At 42.1% G+C, this 15,491-nt stretch overlaps 2 protein-coding genes across 10 annotated transcripts in view; both read right to left on the reverse strand.

The window, feature by feature from the left end:
• LOC133465306 (TBC1 domain family member 10A-like) overlaps nucleotides 1-3,796 on the reverse strand; it is a 47,292-nt gene extending 43,496 nt beyond the window's left edge. For 2 of the 8 annotated variants that reach the window (XR_009784594.1, XM_061747967.1), the window contains exons 1-4: nucleotides 3,034-3,795; nucleotides 2,320-2,419; nucleotides 1,966-2,073; nucleotides 1,070-1,176 (exon numbers count right to left, since the gene is read on the reverse strand). Coding sequence is in view for 5 of the 8 variants with exons in the window: in XM_061747967.1 (XP_061603951.1) it covers nucleotides 1,070-1,176; nucleotides 1,966-2,073; nucleotides 2,320-2,419; nucleotides 3,034-3,230 (512 nt within the window). In the remaining 3 variants the exon portion in view is untranslated. Of the gene's footprint in view, nucleotides 1-1,069; nucleotides 1,177-1,965; nucleotides 2,074-2,319; nucleotides 2,420-3,033 lie in introns of all 8 variants that reach the window. The other 6 variants (XR_009784595.1, XM_061747969.1, XR_009784596.1 and 3 more) reach the window with 5 other exon arrangements.
• A 740-nt stretch (nucleotides 3,797-4,536) lies between these two features.
• On the reverse strand, nucleotides 4,537-15,360 carry LOC133490010 (protein phosphatase PTC7 homolog). Of its 2 annotated transcripts, XM_061799464.1 has the most exons (7): nucleotides 14,812-15,360; nucleotides 13,035-13,214; nucleotides 12,401-12,505; nucleotides 10,959-11,157; nucleotides 8,665-8,788; nucleotides 8,453-8,582; nucleotides 4,537-7,828 (listed from the first exon to the last, which is right to left on the reverse strand). In XM_061799464.1, exons 1-7 carry the CDS (start codon nucleotides 15,011-15,013, stop codon nucleotides 7,770-7,772), a joined length of 999 nt encoding a protein of 332 aa, XP_061655448.1. In that variant the 5' UTR covers nucleotides 15,014-15,360; the 3' UTR covers nucleotides 4,537-7,769. The 2 variants fall into 2 exon arrangements, with proteins under 2 accessions (XP_061655448.1, XP_061655450.1); XM_061799466.1 differs by lacking the exon at nucleotides 12,401-12,505 and having other exon boundaries at nucleotides 14,812-15,353.
• Nucleotides 15,361-15,491: the final 131 nt, after the last annotated feature.

The following is a 15,491-nucleotide window of genomic DNA, read 5'->3' on the forward strand; positions in this document are numbered from 1 at the left end:
AAACAAGCTGGGGGGAAAAAACAGATGATTAAGATTTTTCAAGTTGGTACGTGGTAATCCATCACCAGACCTCTGTCTTAAGGGGAGGACATGAAATGCATGGGGGCAATTATTATTAACCTATAGACAGTACTTACATTGCTACATATTTTTGATAATCCTACACACTATTTGTGCAACACTGATGCATGTAATCACCATGTTAAACCTAACCAACAGCAAATATGACCAGCTTAAGCCTACAACACCAGTCTTAATAATTTAAAGCAATTCATGATTGAAGCATTGTTATCAATATCCAGTGTCACATGAATTCCCAACACATGCCCGCTTCCAACCTATTTTGAGTGCAGGCAGCGGTGTCCTCTCCCTTTTGAGTGTGGAAAAGGAGTTTATACACATTACCATTTTTTCCACTATGAAAAATATAACCCAGTAGTTGATAAAACGCACAGATTCACTTTGAAAAATGTGCAGGGCTGTTGTGCGTCAACATTGACGTAATCGTCACGTAGGCCTATGCACCAAACATTATTTTCAGTCAGGTTGTGATAGGCTGTTGCAGATTAGATTCCCATAAATCAAACCATTTGCTTGATATTTTTAATGTCTTTGTGATGAAGAGCTGCGATTGGCTGGTGACACGTTCAGGGTGTACCCCGGCTATCGCCCGAAGTCAGCTGACATAGGCCCAACTATACCTGCGACCCTAGTGAGGATCAGCGGTTTAGAGAATGGATGGATAGTGATGAAGAGCTCAACATTATTTCTTAACACAAAAATAGCAAGTATGATAAAATAAAATTAAAATTAAATTTAAATTGTTTTTCTTTGTTATTAGAGAGCCGCGCCTCAAGTAGGGGGGGCACAAGCATCTTAGTGGGTGGGCACGGCCCCCGATGGCCCGCCCATGTGTCTATAGCAATATTTGTTCAATTAGTGCAAACTGGGAAGTATAACATCATTGACAGTGATGCATATATAATAATGAATTATATCACAGCATCACAGAAGGTTTTATATTCGTATAAACAAGCTATATTGAGGTGCACAGCCAGTCGGTGCTTACCCGTGTCCACCTTTGGCAGAAAACATTTCATGGAAGGGAAACTGTCGGTGGAGGTCTTTCTCGATGACATCCACCCATTTGGGATCGCCTGGCTGATTATCCAGTTCCTAAACACACAATTTGGTAACGTGATAAAAAATGTGTCACTGTGGTGTTTCAAAACTAAAAGGTGACATATTCTGGAAAACTGACTATTTAATAGCTTGTGTACAAATAGATGGGTCTGTGGTGTGCTTAAACACCCAAGTAATTCTTTTGGAATCTGCGTCTTTCTGAAAATGTCTCTGTCAGCGAGCCGTTCTGCACTTACACCCCACTGTTACGTAACAGAGGGCTAATTTACAGAATGGCCGCTCCCCTCCACTAAGTTTCTTTGCCTATGACATGATCAGGTAGGCTAGCTGAAGATCCAGAGACACTTTTCAAGTCTGTAACCTGTTGGTGGCGTGTCTATTTGCCACGTACACAAAGTCTAATATATGAACATGCCCAGCCCATCAAAAATGAGCCGATTCCAGCAGGACAAGAAATGGGGTGTGTTTAGTTGAGATGATTCTTGATCCTCAGGGTGTTTTTGAGGAAAGCATTTCAGAGACATGTTATTAAAACACCTGGAAACGGTTTTAAATTGTAAAAACAATGAAAATGTGTCTTCTTTAACGAGTTAAAGAAGGCCATTTGTGAAATCACACTGCATTTGTGTCCAATGGACACATTTTGGGCAATGCACGGGTTGCACCTCTATACATGGTGGCTATGCAGAAGACTGCCATTTAATAAGCATAATAATAGGGTTTGTACTCTTACTTGGTCTGTGAAAAGTGGTTTCGGTGAAGGAATTTGCACTCAAGGCGCTTTAAATTCCAGTTGCACTAAACAAGAAATGTTAATCTGACCTGGAACTTGCCCCGGTTTTGCTCCTCCTTCACTTTGCCTCCAGTGAGGTAGAGCCAGGCACGACCACGCAACGACGGGGGGATCCCCTTCTGACAGCGATCTTTTACCTGTTTGCAGCATAAAGAGTTACCGAGAGAGACATTTAAAAAAAAAGACATGATTGTGGGAAAATGCAACCATAAAGTCTGGGTTTGAATTGTTGACCAGAGTTGCAGATGGGTTTGAATTCGACCATAGAGACTCCACTCATTTAAAGAGTGACATGCAAATCATGTTCATGGCTCCCAGCCAGCGCTGCATAAACTCCGGTGTCCGTTTAGAAAAATGTGATGATTTGGCAGGCAGGCAGAGACCTTCTTGTGCTTTTTGGCCATCCACTTGTCCCAGCTGTTGAGCATCTCCAGCCATTTGGACTCCCGATGCCTCAGCACCTCCATGGGGATTTCTTCAGCACTATGGAGAGAAAATAAAAAATATACTACTTTCTTCTCAATTGTAACGGTGTTCTGTCACATATAAACAGGGATGGCTTTGACATTAGAAAATGCCTGATCTCTTCCTTATTCTTCCATACAGGAAAAGGATCCACAGACAAAACAGCAAAGCAATGGTCATCATCAGCAGCCAAGTTTCCTAAAAACAGGAAGCTTTGGGAGAATCTTGCCCTAGTTCCCTTCACTTACGGTAACAATATTTCACTTCACTACAGTACCACAACATTTTGACACATGATGATGCCACCCAGTCACTGAAAACTGTGCATTTTGGCCTGGGTGGATTCACATTTTAATCCAGCTCAGAGTTGCATTAAACCTCATTAGGTGTACCTAATGTGCCAGTGACCTATAGTGAGAGGCAGAACAATTAAATGCCCTTCCACTTGATGGCAGGAGGGCCAATTAACCTGTGTATCCAGGTGTTGCCTGCCATTCATGCAGAATAAATAATATACAGAACAATAGCTTTGTGTTCAACAGGAACATATTTTCCACAAAGTAAATTGAGTGACCAATCAATCAATCAATAATTTCAATCACAAAATAAGACAATTACATTGGGAGACTTACTGGATTCCCGGGTGCTCCTGGGCTCCTCCTGTAAAGCCGTATTTGTCCACCTCCTTCTCCTCGGACGTGTCAGTGCCATAATCCGAGCCAAGTGTGAGTGCATCGGAGCCAAACGAACGAGTACTCCCGTTGCCTGTCAGCTTCTCCTCCCTACCCCGAAAGTCAAGCGCTCCATCGTCCCGGTCGCTTTTTGCCATTTAGCCAACATTTATCTTCGCAGAAAACCCGCCTCTGTAATAACTTCAACGCCTTGGCCTTATTTATTACTCGCGTTCGCCTCAACGAAGCTCAACAACTTTCACAGCTAACCAGATACGGTTGCTAAGGGGATGCGTCTTAGCTTTTTTGTTTATCAAGCCCCCCGATTTACAAGACACACTGAGAGCTTAGCGTCATTATTCTTCCACGAAAATATTCATATTTAACGGAGCTCGCTAAAGTGAGTTCGTGCAGTATCGGAGCTAACGTGCTAGCATCACACACACCTGTCAGCTGAATGGTGTGAGCGTCGTAGCTAAATCTCTGCTACTGTCAGCAGGAATGCAGACGAGCAAATTAGTAGGTCGCAAAAACATAATAGCTCTCTACCGCCCCCTGTGTGGCTCAACGCCGTTCTTACAGCTTTACAAGCGCACTGACGCGATATAAACTGTAGCCCGTAAACTTTCGAAAACGACGAACGGAGAGGAGACAGTCGTTTTATTTTTACAACACGCAACCCAGAAAGAATTTGAAGCATACGTACTAAAAAGTAAAATAATAACAATAATAATAATAATCGTTTGAGTTGATCTTCGAGGGCCACTTTCGCTGGGACATGCAAGACTGCTCCCCATGTTCGGCGGATGTATTACAACAACAACCTAAAGTCACATGGGACAGGTAAATTGAGGTGGGCAAACTTGTTAAAACTTGTTTTAATAGGGTCACGTGGGCCAGGTCATTCGTATTGAGTTCGCTGAGTTGGGGGAAAAGGTTCATTTGTCCGGAAAATAATTATGATAATAACTATTATTATTCACATTTTTTATTTCATAACTACCGGAGACAAATTCCTTGTGTTTTTGACATACTTGCCAAATAAAGATTATTTTGATTCTGATTAGTTATAATGAATTAATTATATTATAATTTTCATTAATTCATCAATTATTTATTTAAAAAAATGAAAACATTTGAATATATATGTATTTTTTAAATATCTCTATTTACAGTAAATTTAGTTAAATGATTTAATGAGAAAATAAACAGATAAAAAATGAATAAATATAAATTAAAATAGAAAAAAAACTAACCAATTTTAGCTAAATCAACAAATATTACAGGATCCTTGATAATGTAAATGCTTGGTGTGCCGTATTAAAGAATATCCCAACTGTACAACTGAATTTCTTGAGATGTTGAATTAAAAAAAAATGTCATATTTTGATGAGTTAGGATTCAATCTAATTTTGTAAAGCTTCGGATTAAATTTTATCCAGTAATAATGAACCCAGTCAAATGCTTTTTTTTGTATAAATACTATACATTTTTATTTAAATATTGTACATTTTCTGAAAACATATTTACATAAATTAGACCTGCATTGTTACACTGTGACAAATTTAAGACGTGGTGTTCTTTCACCCATACAAATATCGCTTGTTGGAAAAAGGACAATCATACCAGTCGTAGAGATGGCAGAAGCACCTTTGCTTTGAAGGGGAGAACACACACACGGGGTAATTTTTCCCCCTCTTGGGCGTTTGCAAACTGCACAAAACGACAAACACTGGACAACATGGACGAGACAAGCTTGCGAATCCAGGGAAGGCCTCATATGACAGGTCTATCAATGTGTTAAGGCTGAAACTGTGCTCCCCTTTTCAGACACACGCTAAATTTCACAGCATCTCCGCCTTTGTCTGCATATACGATACATATTTCCAGAACATATGCATTCTAAAGACACATGAACATACTACAACAGATTGACTGAAAACATGCAATAACAGTACAGTATGACGCAGACATACAACAGTGATATTATTGGTCTCAACCAACACAATGTTGCTTACAGCAGGGCCTACAGAACAGAGCAAAGGTCCCTAATATGCAGTCTATATGGCTTTCCTTCTTTGGCTTCACACGTTACAGACAACCAATCATGTGAGAAAGAAATTCATCAAGGAATTTGACGCCAAAAAAAAAAAAAAAAACCTTCAGCGACACGTCTCACCATCACACGGTATTCGGAGCACAAATTGTACAGTATTGCTGCATAATAGTGTTTACAACCACAAGGCGTACTGATGAATACACAAATAAAATGTGTCTTTGGTGCACCCACTTTGAAACTGTCAAAACATTTAGGATCCCATGTAGGGTTGGCCAAGGGGCAGCCTGAAATGAGCGGAACAGTAAGACATGTCTTGGGATTCATTTACATAAGGGGATTAAATTCAACGCACACCATACATTTTTGCACACAACCATACATTTTACAATCATGATTAACGCACACAACCATACATTTTACAATCATGATGAACGCACACAACCATACACTTTACAATCATGATCAACGTGTAATTCAGCTCATATACACACATTACACAAGCAGCAAAATGGACATAACGGAAGAAAAACCAACACGCTCAAACAGTTGCTCCACCTTTGTCATCACACACACACACACACAATTTCCTCAGATAGTACCCTTGTCGTTCACTTGAACAAATAAAAGTCTTGGCCTAAATAACCCTATTAAAAAAAAATCGAGGATAGTCCCACAAAGTGGCAGTGTAATAACCATGCGTTGCCAAATTAATAACAACTTTTATTCCAAAATTTGTATTGGTCAATAATGTACGTGCGTTTTTGAAATCGGCATATGCCATACAAGATGGTCATATTTAAATCAAGTCGGTCAGTCAGCTTAACAGTTGTGTGGTTCTGGGTTTGAATATTCACATGGGCCTTCCTGTATGTTGTTTGCATGTTCTCCCCCCGATTGCGTGGGTTTTTGTCTGGGTACTTCAGCTTCCTCCCACATGCATGTTAGGTTAATTGAACTCTTGACTGGTGACCAAACCATGGTGTACCCCACCACCAGTCGCCTAAAGTCAACTGGGATAGGCTGCAGCTAACCACTGACCTTCAGGACAAGGGCTATACAACAGCAATTCCTAGCCACTGTGCAGTAGCACATTAGTGTCACGAGAGAGAACATCAGGTGTGCTGTGAAAAACAATTCAGAATTCTCATAATCCGTGGAAAATGATAATTGACAAATAACGCGCCTTTCATTCATTTACCGAACCGCTTATCCTCACTAGGGTCGCGGGCGTGCTGGAACCTATCCCAGCTATCTTCGGGCGAGTGGTGGGATACACCCTGAACTGGTCGCCAGCCAATCGCAGCAAATAATGTACCTTTGTTCATCTATCTATACCAGCAACATAAAATGACAGTACAATTAAAAGTTCTTCCACTAAATGCCAGAACGTACAATAAACCACCTGCGTATCCACTTATTGCCATTCAAGTCATGTCCTCCTGTTTGAGTATCTGCTTTGTGTTCAACTAAGCAGGCCCAGACTTCACAGTGGGTAAGGACATTTGTGAGTAAATTTAGATGACTATTTCATTGTACTTGATGTGACTTTGATGTTTGGTGGGATGCGGTTGAGATTTGCTCAATGTTAAATATGTGCTTTGCCTCAATAGAAGTTGGGGAAACATTGTAGAAAATGGATGGATAATATCTATAAAAAGACTTTGTTTTAAAAATGCATGTGTAAAAGTATCCATCAATTTTCAAAAATGCATGTGTAAAAGTAACGGCCTCCACCCCAATAATTGCCTGGAAATCTTAGCAGTTCATCAAGTAAACCACTATAAGAGGAAATCCAGCACACATCTGAACAGACACTTTCAAACGTCACCATTTAAAAAAGAAAATATACATCTCTTTATCATCACACCTGACCTATGGTTGCAATCGTGAGCATTACCAGATGCTGTAATGTTCCTCTGTGAACATCAAACATGACACACATTCTAACTCACACACTTAAGGTACTCCCTTATCCTATCACACTATCTCAGCAAATGTTTGTCTCAGCAAATGGAAGTGTGTGGATTAACCAAACATATCTGAACACATCACTCACGACAGTAATCATAAAAAACTCAAAACCAAAAGTAAAGACGACAGTCCCGAAACAAAAACTATTTACAACTGCAAACAGGCACATCTTTCCCTCAGTCCCAAACCTAAAGAACCTATGCATGTTGACTCTATTTAGTTCCCTCTAAGGGCTGAGCAAGTTAGCTCATCCTTCATTCACATTCCCAAAGCCAACTCCTAAACATTGGACTCAAACGGAGCTAGATAAACACATTCTTCAAGCTCACCTGTTGATTCTTTCACCGAAGAGCCCCCAAAGCATTGCTTACTCCTCTCACTATATCGGTTGTTATACAATGATGTGTACTTTAGATGCCTAATGTGCTGCGCTGGGCTTCTCCTGTGTTAATGATCAACATTGATCTATCCTAGCTGCCTGCTTCCCCTTTGATGCTCGACACAATAGAGGAAGAAACAAAAACAAAATGGACATGGGTGGACGAGTGGGCGTCGTGTCCAGTGGGCCACAGGGCGGAGGAAGAGTCAGACGGACGGAAGGGGATGAGTGAGCCCTGCAAAGGAGCGCACACACACTCCTCCACACACACATAGGAGCACACACTTCCTAGTCTGTATATTCAGCTACAATGGACAGCAGCACCGTGATGTCGTCAGGCTTTCCTCCTGGAGAACAGACGATAGAAATGAGAGGTGAGCAGCCAAGTGAAGTTTCAAACGCTTGTGAGGGTGCTGTGGTCATGTGACAGTAACAGTGGCCAACCGGAGTGCCACCTCTCACATGCTTTGAGATGCATTGGCATTAGTAAAGGGGGAAATATATCCATACATATTATGGAAAACTGGCTTTTTATTTGCTTTTATACAAATACAGTAATCCTGTAATCACAATTCACTCTTCACAAACTCACCGATTCGCGTTTTTTGTGCTCTTTCTGAAATGTCCTAAAATGGCACAAGATGGCAGCTAACCCTAAACTCTAAATAGATACACATTACAGAAATTGGTGTCAAGGAAGTTTTCTATGTCAAATTGTCAGGTAGGATGTAAGTTCAGCCTGCGTTGTTAGTGGAAGTTAGGGCTACAAACGAATCTGTGGTGGCTCAGTGGTGGATTTATGGCTGACATCATTCTGACATACTGCGCATAGTTTCTGTGCATCGATGTATGCTTATTTAAAAAATATATATATTTTTGTATATATTTTTTAATTAACTTAACATTATTTTTGGTCTTACAGAAACTGACACACAAAATTTGTGTTTCTGGTGTCTAAGGGACACGCTTACCTCTTACATTCAGGCCGTTGTCACATGCAAACTGTGCAAACGGTGACATATAGTTGGGATCATAGGCGAGGTTGTGCGCTTGCTTTGCTATACTCTGTGCAGTCTGTAGGATGCTGTCATAGTTTGTGGTCTGTAAAGGATGAACCACAATTAAATAGGTTAAAATCTAATATGTACTTAATGTTGTTTGCTGATGTAAGAAGAAGTCACACTTTGAGTTTTTTGAGCTCATGGAGTATCATGTAGTCTGGCATGTTGTCAAAGAGACCATCCGTGGCGGTGAGGATGATGTCACCAAGCTGCACGTCAAAGGAGGAGCTGTCAGCAGCTTCTGGACTGAAAGGGGGGGGAAAAAGAGGATGGTGAGTTCAGAGACAAGTGAAACTGGAGCTTTTCTACTTCATCATTAAGAAGAGTTGCTTGGACACGTAGTTTGTTAACTGAAACTGTTGACATGGTAGTAGTCTGGCCTCGCCAGAGAGTCTTGCTGGCATCACGGCCACAGATTTATTAACAGAAGCCTTTAAAGAGCTTCTTCATGAGGCGGTTATTTTTAAATCAGTGTTGCACATGGTCAAGCACCCGTGACACATTGCGTTTGTGGTGTAAAATAGTTCATCATTATCATCAGTAATGCGTTTGAAAGTGAAAAGGTTATATACTTGTGAATTTCTACATTGTTACTTGAGAGACATGGTCTGAAATCCATCACTTTGACTTGCATAACCAGAATTCAAATAACAACTCACTGAATTCTATAAATAACCCGGTGCAGTCAAAATTATTTCTAACATATGGCTGTATCTGGTCCAGAGGTCATTATAAAACCACATTGAGCTGAAAATGTAAGAGTGGAAAATGCAGAGTTAACGGAGTCTATGCACGCAGTGTTTGTAGTAAGGAGGCATGGTAACCTCCGGTCACCAGGCACATGCATAATGACAGTATGAGAAACGTTTTGAACCCAAAACTGAGTTGACACCAGTGTTGCCACAGTTCCCTTAAAAAAGTAACTTAGTTACTTTACTGATTACTTGAGCTTAAAAGTAACTTAGTTACTTTACTGATTAATTGATTTCAAAAGTAACTAAGTTAGAAAAAAGTAACTTAGTTACTTTCAGCAGGTCCCAAGTGACAGCAACACTACTTATCCACAGTACAAAAAAAGCATTAGCGTAACTGTACCCATTACTGGGTAACACAAGTTACTGTATCATGTCATTAACATGAAGCAATCATTTAAATATCAGTGTTGTTGAAGCCACATTAAATCAGCAACTTAGTGCAGACTTGACATGCCAACACAGTATAGTAAGTAACTAAACGTAAACAAGCACACCATTCTCAATACACTGTCGATTGTGGTCCATGAGAACAAATGTGTGTGTGCGTGTACGTAAACGTGAGTGACTGACACACACAATTGCTCCCACCACAGTAATTTTGATGCGAAGAGCGAGAAAACGTTTTTTCTTACTACGTGACGTCAGCCGTGCAGCGCGTTCATATGAGGGGCCGTTAAGAGACATTATTCAGGATTAGCTCTCACATTTACTATTCAAATGCTTTCACACACACACACACACACACAAACCACTGAAAGGCTCTCATAAGGACTACTCAAACACTCTCATACGCACGAGTCTTGCTCTTATTAACACTACTCAAATGCTCTCATTGACACTACTCAAATGCTCTCAAACTCAGGCGTCTATTGTAACTCATATATGTAGCCGTGGATATGGCTCCCAGGTCAGTGAAAAGTGCAAGTGATTATGCTATTAGCAAGCCCTGGAAAGTGCTCCGGTTTCAGTGGCCCCGGATGTCTGCGTGGGACTGGACTAGATAATTCTATTCCATTAATTTTAACGAGAAAAAATGCTTCCTTTGGGTCACAAACAGAGAATTAAGTTCATGAACAGAGGTTCCACTGCATCCTCGAAGTTCGACGGGTGGACGTCAAGGCCCAAGGACTCCGTATCTCATAAAATACATGAATGATAAGAGTTTGGTGAATGCAAATTTTGACCAAACCCAAAAGGACGTACCAGAAGCCATTTTGTAGAGCACATTGCGCTACACAGATAATAAGGAAGGTACCCACAAACATGGTTTTGAGATTACAATTGGCACACAATTAAATAGTTTGCACAGCAGCATACAAATATGTGTTCACAAAGCACAAGAAGGCACCCTCAATTACTGCTGTACTTATGGGTTTTCATTTGATAGTTTTATATTTATGGCCTAGAAGCATTTTTCATACAAATATTTAATGCAATTATGACTTTACTACTGTGTTGGTGTAGTGATAGACTACAGCGCGATCCGACAAATTGTGATTCCCCCAGGAATAAAATTGTTGTAATCAGAAGACCCACTGTAATAAATCCTACGAATTAATCAAGTTTACATTTGTTCATACTCAGCGTGAAGTCAGACAGGAGATGCTCTGCACAACAAAAGCTGAGGCACACTCCTTTAATAGTGAGTTACCGGCACCAACCTGTCACTGAGCACTACCCCTTCGGCCCCTGGCGGAGCGATGGACAGCTGGAAGGGCGTGTTGAAGTAGTGCTGCTGTTCGTCTGAACGGTGTACCACCTCACCTCCGCGCACCACAAGGAAGCCCGAGTCACCGAGGTTACACGCGTGGAGTTGGTGACTCCGACGGTCCAGCACCACGATGCAGGCGGTGCTGCTCCCTTAAAAAACAGAACGAAACAGGAATGTGGTGTTACAGCAGAAATTATTATTTTTGCTGTCATTATTTTTGCTGGTAACAATATATACCATAATGTGATATGATGAAAACATCTAGCGTACAATAAAACACTGCCGTTCATATCGTTTAGTTTCGTTTTCCCTCACCGCTACTCAGACAACCCTGCACTTCCTAACCTTCCTCCGCTTAGTAATAATAGAAGCCCAATGGTCCTCCGGCAGCCTAGCTTGGCGAAGCACGGGGTGCCCGAGCCGTGGGGAGCCGCGACGTGCCTTCTGAATTACATGCTCAATGTGCCCTACAATGGACTACGTGAAACACAACAATGTACCGTATATGCATGGTGTTGCTTGTGTTGCTTTTTTTTTTGGGGGGGGGGGGGGGGAATTGTCTCTTTTTTAAGGCCAATACTCGCTGTTTACTCTTGCACGGCTATGAATACATGACTGTCAAATTTATTAGGATCTCACAGGGTTATATGCAAAGAGACTCAATCTGGCGCAAAGTTGCACATGGCAATATATTAATATGCATTTGTGAAAGTGTCATAAGTTTGAAGGGCATTACACGTAAACTGTGCAACTCCCATGATTTTTATTATGCCGTTTCTTTTTACCGGTATGCGCTTTTGTCTGAACCGTTATAAAAAAATAAAAAATTATAAGGCTTGATTTTACAATCAATTCCTAAAACTTTAAATCATCAATAACTTGTTGAAAACAGGACTAAAATTGGTTGTTTCAGCAAGGGAAATATTTACCCATAAAAAAAACTAAGGCGCCGTAAGAAAATAGACAACTTAGATTAGACACATATATTGTTATCAGGATACACATTATCGATATGGGGATATAAAATTTTGTCCAAATCGCACAGCTCTACTGATGGGTGACTGCAGCCTTGGGAGGCAAAACTCAGAGCAGCATTCAGCTGCAGAGTCCAAGTACAGATCATCCTTGCAATAAATACAAACATCCATCCATCCATTTTCTAAACTGTTTATCTTCACTAGGGTCGCGGACGTGCTGACGTCTATCCCAGCTGACTTTGGGTGAGAGGCCGGGTACACCCTGAACTGGTTGCCGGCCAATCGCAGGGCACATATAAACAAACAACCAGTCACACTCACATTCACACCTACGGACAATTTAGAGTTTTCAATTAACCTACCATGCATGTTTGTGGAATGTGGGGGGAGACCGGAGTACCCGGAGAAAACTCACGCAGGCACGGGGCGAACATGCAAACTCCACACAGGAACGCCGGATTTGAACCCGGGACCTCAGAACTGTTAGGCGGATGAGCTAACCAGTTGGGCGCTGTGCCGCCTAAATACAAACACAAAATGGATTATCTGACATACGGTGACAAGTGTGAGAGGTCTGCTACGCTGGCTGTGGCAGACGGACACCACGTCTCTGAAGACGTGACCTGGGTGTCGCGTTTGCCGCCCACTGCAGTGTCACTTACATTCTTCATCTCCTGGAGCTCTGCGGCGAAGAGATAGTCTCATCTTACTGACTGTCCTAAGGTTTTCTATAGGAAAATACATCCCTGGCCAAGTTGACTGTTAAATAGGATACAGATCCATTTATATATTGCTGCCACCAAAATTTCAGATTTGTATTAATTTAACTGTAGTTCTGCATTACAATTAATACAATATACATCTTTGAATAAGGCCATTAATCGCAGTCTGACATCTGCTGCAGCTATGTTATTTAGAAGATGCCCAGTACACTCTGCAGATCAATGCGATATGAGGAAATATGGTTGGTATTTCTAGATGGTTTTACAAGATATATGTAATCATTGTGTGCGCGCGCATGCATAGGGGATTGTGACTGTGGGGCTCACCAAGAAGGGGAACTTTGTTCTGCAGGAGCTCATAGTAGCCAGACGTCAGGATGCCCACCGGGTTGCTGGGAGTGAAACGGCCCTCCTTCACCAGCCGCTCGCACGTTCTCATCAACGTGGCGGAGAACTGAGACGGGTCGACGCCGTAGTCCCGCCAGCCCCCGACGCCATCTGCTACGCCTGTTAAAACAAACAGGAATTTAAGTTTCCATTTGGCACACCTATCATAAAAAAAGACATGAACTTGATGCTGAGTATTACCAACACACCAAAATATTACTTGACTAATTGAGTTACATAAATGGTCATCATGTTTGGAGGCAGCCACCTCCACTTAATTTGAGGGTCCCAAGCTCTACAAGCGCTGACATCAGGACAACTGTTATAATCTGACCAGCATTACAGGAGTTGGGTGTAATTTTTAACTGCAATTGCAGTATTACGACATGCCAATGGTGAGCGCTGTATCTGAAACAGTTGTAAGTCATACCTAAAACTTTACATGGAGATCTGTGAATGTTGATTGAAAACCTTTAATTAATATTACAAACAAATACCATATTTTTACCTTGTATTTTAGAATACGTAGGTTACGACTTTTGACAAGTTGTTCCATCAGGGGTCGCCACACGAGTCACTCTTGCATGATTTGTTCGATAATGTTTTCACACCTGATGCCCTTCACGATGCAACCTACCCACTTTTAGATCCATGTTTGAGACTGGCAGTTCCTGGGTATTGGGGCCACTGGCCGAGAATCAAATCCACAGGAAAGGCAGCAGCATGTACCACTGTACTACCAATAGCATTTTACCATAATATAAGCTATAAGAAAAAGTAAACAAAGAATGAAAAAAAAATGCATCTAAATAATCCACAGAGAAAGCGCGTAAACATGAGGAGACCACGTGTGAGAGACCTGCCTCAATTGGAGCCAGGAAAACCCCTGGTCAAGTCACAATGAAACAGCAGACCTACACACGACAAAGGCAGATATGCAATCACCATGAGGTTTCGCCTGAAAAAATGATTGATGCAAACCATTCACATTTTTTGCAATTCTAACTTACTTTCATGTTTTGATCTTGTTTTGTTTTCCCCTCATCAGTACATATTTAATGTGCTGGGTTTAAAGGGCAGTTAGCAAGCAGCCCTTACGTGTTTATTGTGCCATACATTTCAAACAAAACCTTAAATGACCACAAATGACGTCCTCGAAGTTCTTTTTAAAAGAACGGTTTCGCTTATTTAAACACGTCTGTGGACAAAAGACTTTGAGCCAAGCTAAGCGGGGCTAACTTCGCCGTTAGCAAAATGGCTGCCTCCATGCTCGACCATTCTTGACCTTGTTGTTTTATGTCAGAGGGCGTCTAAATTATTTTTATTTCAACACCAATATTCTTTAAATGTGCTTTCATGGACCCCCGACTCGATTTGGTCTAATATCTTGCACCGCTTTGACGTCGGAACGTATCTAGGTGAAAGGTCGTTTGGTTTACAGCGTAAAAACTGCACCACGAGAACATTACAGTTCAATTATGCCGTTGCGGGTGGCTTTTTGCACGGTGAATGTGTCCTACTAAAACGAACAAATGTTGTAAAGGGATAGCTAGGGGCGAAAGTTAAGGTCGTGTTAGCGGGTGGGGGCGGGGGGGCTTTTGTGTTTTCATCGTGAGGTCAGTCCACGTGCAGGTGTGGACTGACCACTGAAGGTCAAGCGGGTACAACGGGAGCCCGCAAGCCGGTTCAGCGTGTCCGCGAACGGGAATGCGCTTACCCAAAACGTCGGCGCTCTTGTTCCTTGCGATGAAGCAGGCGTCGTCCCCGTAGCACATCCCTTTCTTGAGGATCCCCTTCCGAAAGTCCTTGCCGAAGCCATAGCTCGCCGTGACGAGGCTGTAGTCGCGCCCGTCCGTCTGCGAGAGTCCACCGAGGACAGCCCTGGCTACCAGTCTGCCATAAGACAGTACGGATAACATCCCCACCCCAGCGAGAAGCCGAATCGGCTCCCCGGCCTCGGTTTAAGCACTCACGCGGTTCTCTGTCTCTTCTTCGGATTGGGGCGTTTTTATCCACCCATTCGCGCCAGACAGCTCCGTTTATGGGATTGACTAAACCTCACCCCTTACGTTTGCTCAAAACTCGCAATAAACACCACGGCGTTGGCTCTTTATGGCTGGTTTCATGTGCGCTGTTCCTCCACCGGGCACTCTCCTCTCCGACATCTTTCCACGATGTACCGCGAGGACGTAAAGGACGAGTATCTGGCAGTTTACCGTCGTGACGTCACGGCTGTGGCGACATCAGCCAATGAAGGAGTCGCTAGCAGTTCTGCCCAGCTTTGTCCAGTGAAACCGCGCATGCGTAACTGATGTGCTTGTTTTGTAAACTGGGCGTGACACGGCAAAATATAATATCTTATTTACAAGACGACCTTGCAAAAATTTCAAGTTGTAT

The sequence above is a fragment of the Phyllopteryx taeniolatus genome, chromosome 15 (genome assembly GCF_024500385.1).
Source record: "Phyllopteryx taeniolatus isolate TA_2022b chromosome 15, UOR_Ptae_1.2, whole genome shotgun sequence".
Classification (NCBI taxonomy): Eukaryota; Metazoa; Chordata; class Actinopteri; order Syngnathiformes; family Syngnathidae; genus Phyllopteryx; species Phyllopteryx taeniolatus.